Source organism: Limulus polyphemus, unplaced genomic scaffold (genome assembly GCF_000517525.1).
Source record: "Limulus polyphemus unplaced genomic scaffold, Limulus_polyphemus-2.1.2 Scaffold3154, whole genome shotgun sequence".
Taxonomy (NCBI): domain Eukaryota; kingdom Metazoa; phylum Arthropoda; class Merostomata; order Xiphosura; family Limulidae; genus Limulus; species Limulus polyphemus.
Genome location: NW_013668764.1, coordinates 31,004 through 33,842, shown reverse-complemented (window position 1 = coordinate 33,842; position 2,839 = coordinate 31,004). Strand labels below are relative to the sequence as shown.

Sequence of the window (2,839 nt, the reverse complement as noted above, 5' to 3'; positions counted from 1 at the left end):
ATAGCCATTGGTTGTCAACATTTTAAGCATAACAAACTGTGACCCGATTTCAATGAAAATGATTCACTTATGTAAAGGTACATATAACATTTTGGGGAAAATGTGTATATGATAGAGAAAAATGGATATCATTTTCGGATTCAGCGTACAGGAATTACTATAGAACATGTAAAAATTTTAAGACAATAAAACCATCACAGGCCTGTGTTATTAACAGTAGAATAAGTACATAGCCCTTACACACCAACCATGGCAATAAACGAAGTAAAACATATCACTCGGTACAACTCCTAATTTTAGTTTCAATTAAAGGCACTATATTATCAGTTTTGTGAACCGTTATATAATTTTAGAAATTTATAATTTGCTGATGTAATATATATAAATTAAAATAATTGAACTATAAAAACATTAACATTGAAATGTCTAAGAAACTCAGTTACACACACAGACAGACACAAAGCTCAATAAACAACTCAGTCCCGCATAAGAAGTATTTAAGTTTTAACAAACTCATATCACTCACCGAGAAAGTAACCCCATCAGTGACGAACCATGCCCAACCCTCTTCCAGCATTCCTAATTGGTGAGCTTGTTTGAGGATGACTTTTGCGTAGTCAATGACGCAGTGTAAGGTAACTATTCGGACACCTTTACTCTAATACAATAAATATACAATTACTCAGGATTATAATAAAGACCCCCCCCCCCACTATTAGAAATGATTATAAACTAGAAAATATTTGTTCTAAGAAAAACATTGTCATTGTCAGACTGCCATTGCTTTTATATCTCTTCTTGTTATTTCTCTAATTTTCCTGCCCCTAGTGGCACAGCGGTATAACTGCAGACTTACAACGCTAGAAACCGGGTTTCGATACCCGTGGTGACTTCAAACAAACAGATTCTCTCATGATGCTTGCAGTAATGCTGGTTGAGAATAAAAACGTACTGAACACCTTCTGTGAGACTTTTTTGACACATGTTTTGGAGAGAAGAAGAAAAACCCTTTTCGGTGAAACATAGATGTGGTGGGACAAATAGTGATTTAGGCCTAGCATGGTCAGGGTGCTCGAATCGCAATCTGTGGGTCGAATCTCCGTTCTACCAAACATGCCCACCCGTGAGGACGTTATAATGTGACGGTCAATCCCACTATTCGTTGTAAAAAAGAGTAGCTCAAGAGTTGGCGGTGGGTAGTGATGACTAGCTGCCTTCCCTCTAGTCTTACACTGCTAAAGTAGGGACGGCTAGCGCAGATAGACCTCGTGTAGCTTTGCGCGAAATTCAAAACAACCAACCAATATCCGTTATGACTTTATGGTGACGACTGGGATTTAATATGGATTTTTGTAAAGACCTTCTTAATGCTTATTTTATATTAAGTTCATTATTGTTTTATAGTGCTGATTTTAATCGCCTATTAACAATTAATGTAATTAATGTAAATAACAGTACTGAAGCTATTTATTGGGCAATCTTCTGTGTCCACTGCGGGGAATTGAACCCCGGATTTTAGCATTGTAAATCTGTAAATTTTCCGCTGATCGACCAGGGATACTTAGCACTGAAGGACAACAAGAAAGAAAGAAAGAAAATAACGTGGCTTGGTCAATGAATGAATAAAGAAAGAAAAATGAAGAGACGTGTGAGCTGATTTGTTCGATAGATGGATGAGAAGAATAGGAAGAGACAGATAAAAAAGTTGTAATAGTTAAAATAATTCAAATGTATGCAGACAATTCTCTTAGTTAATTAATTTCATCTATAATATATTTTATATTGACCTGTCATTGTGTCTTCTCACAGAATAATAAACTCACTTTCGACATTTACAGTTTGTACGAATCCTACTGGACAATGAAGCAGTTAATTCAGGACTTCAAATTTCTGTGCAAAGTATTTCAACCTAATTATCTATTGAATTATTGATATTAACTATGTGCTTAATGCTTACCTTAATAGCTTCCAAGACATCAATAGCATCCAGGTTCTCAGGATCCCTTGTTTGTACAAATGTTTCTGCACTGACTACTACGATGTTTCTAGAGGTCGCTATTCGCTGGAGCTCGATCAATCCGTTTAGACCTAATAATACACCTAGCTCTACACTTCACATTTTCACTCCCAAATTGAAAAAAAAAAGACCAACTCTTGACACTACAAGATATCTTCGTCACAAGATGGCAAAGATACAGAAACAAATATATCGTCGAAAACCATAGAAGAGAAACACCTTCGTAGTCTTAAAATTATGCCTCAAAATTCTGATTAATTGCCATGGAAGATTGGATAAAGATGTGGAAAAACGAGAATTTCATATGCTTCATAACTAATTTAAAGACTAATATTATATTGCAATGGTTAAGTTACATGTACATTGTAGCCATTTTGACGATCAAAATACAAATAGTAAGTACAATGTTATATCTTTCGTTTTTTCAACAATATTTCAATTTTCTGTGAATTTCGTTGTCAGTAACGTAGTTAATATATTGAGTAGTACCTATGATAAAATCTGTGTTTATTATAAGTTTAAACCCTCTGCACCAGAGCTACGATATTGAGATTAGTCTAACTAGTGCTGAAGCGATGTTTTGTGTGAGCAGTACTAAAGTTTCTACATATAATGAGATTAACCACTTAGCAGGGATTTTTTGTGGCGTGAGGAGATACGTCTAGAGGTGCTGAAAACTGGAAATAAAGGCTGATTTTACTTGCTGAGGAGATATGGAAATGTAATTTGGTCGTTTATTAACGCGTGTTATGAGGCTAGAGTTTGTGATCAAATCTCCAACTGTGTTGACATTAAAATCATAAATCATTTTTAACGTTAAAC

The 2,839-nt window shown here is 35.0% G+C and overlaps 1 protein-coding gene across 1 annotated transcript in view; it reads right to left on the bottom strand.

Moving 5' to 3' along the window:
- LOC106468764 (glutamate receptor ionotropic, NMDA 1-like) overlaps positions 1-2,839 on the bottom strand; it is a gene marked incomplete at its 5' end in the record, with an annotated part of 32,964 nt that overhangs the window by 28,570 nt on the left and 1,555 nt on the right. The window contains 2 exons of the mRNA XM_022397127.1: positions 527-658; positions 1,958-2,088. Of these exons, the coding sequence (XP_022252835.1) occupies positions 527-658; positions 1,958-2,088 (263 nt within the window). The remainder of the gene's footprint in view (positions 1-526; positions 659-1,957; positions 2,089-2,839) is intronic.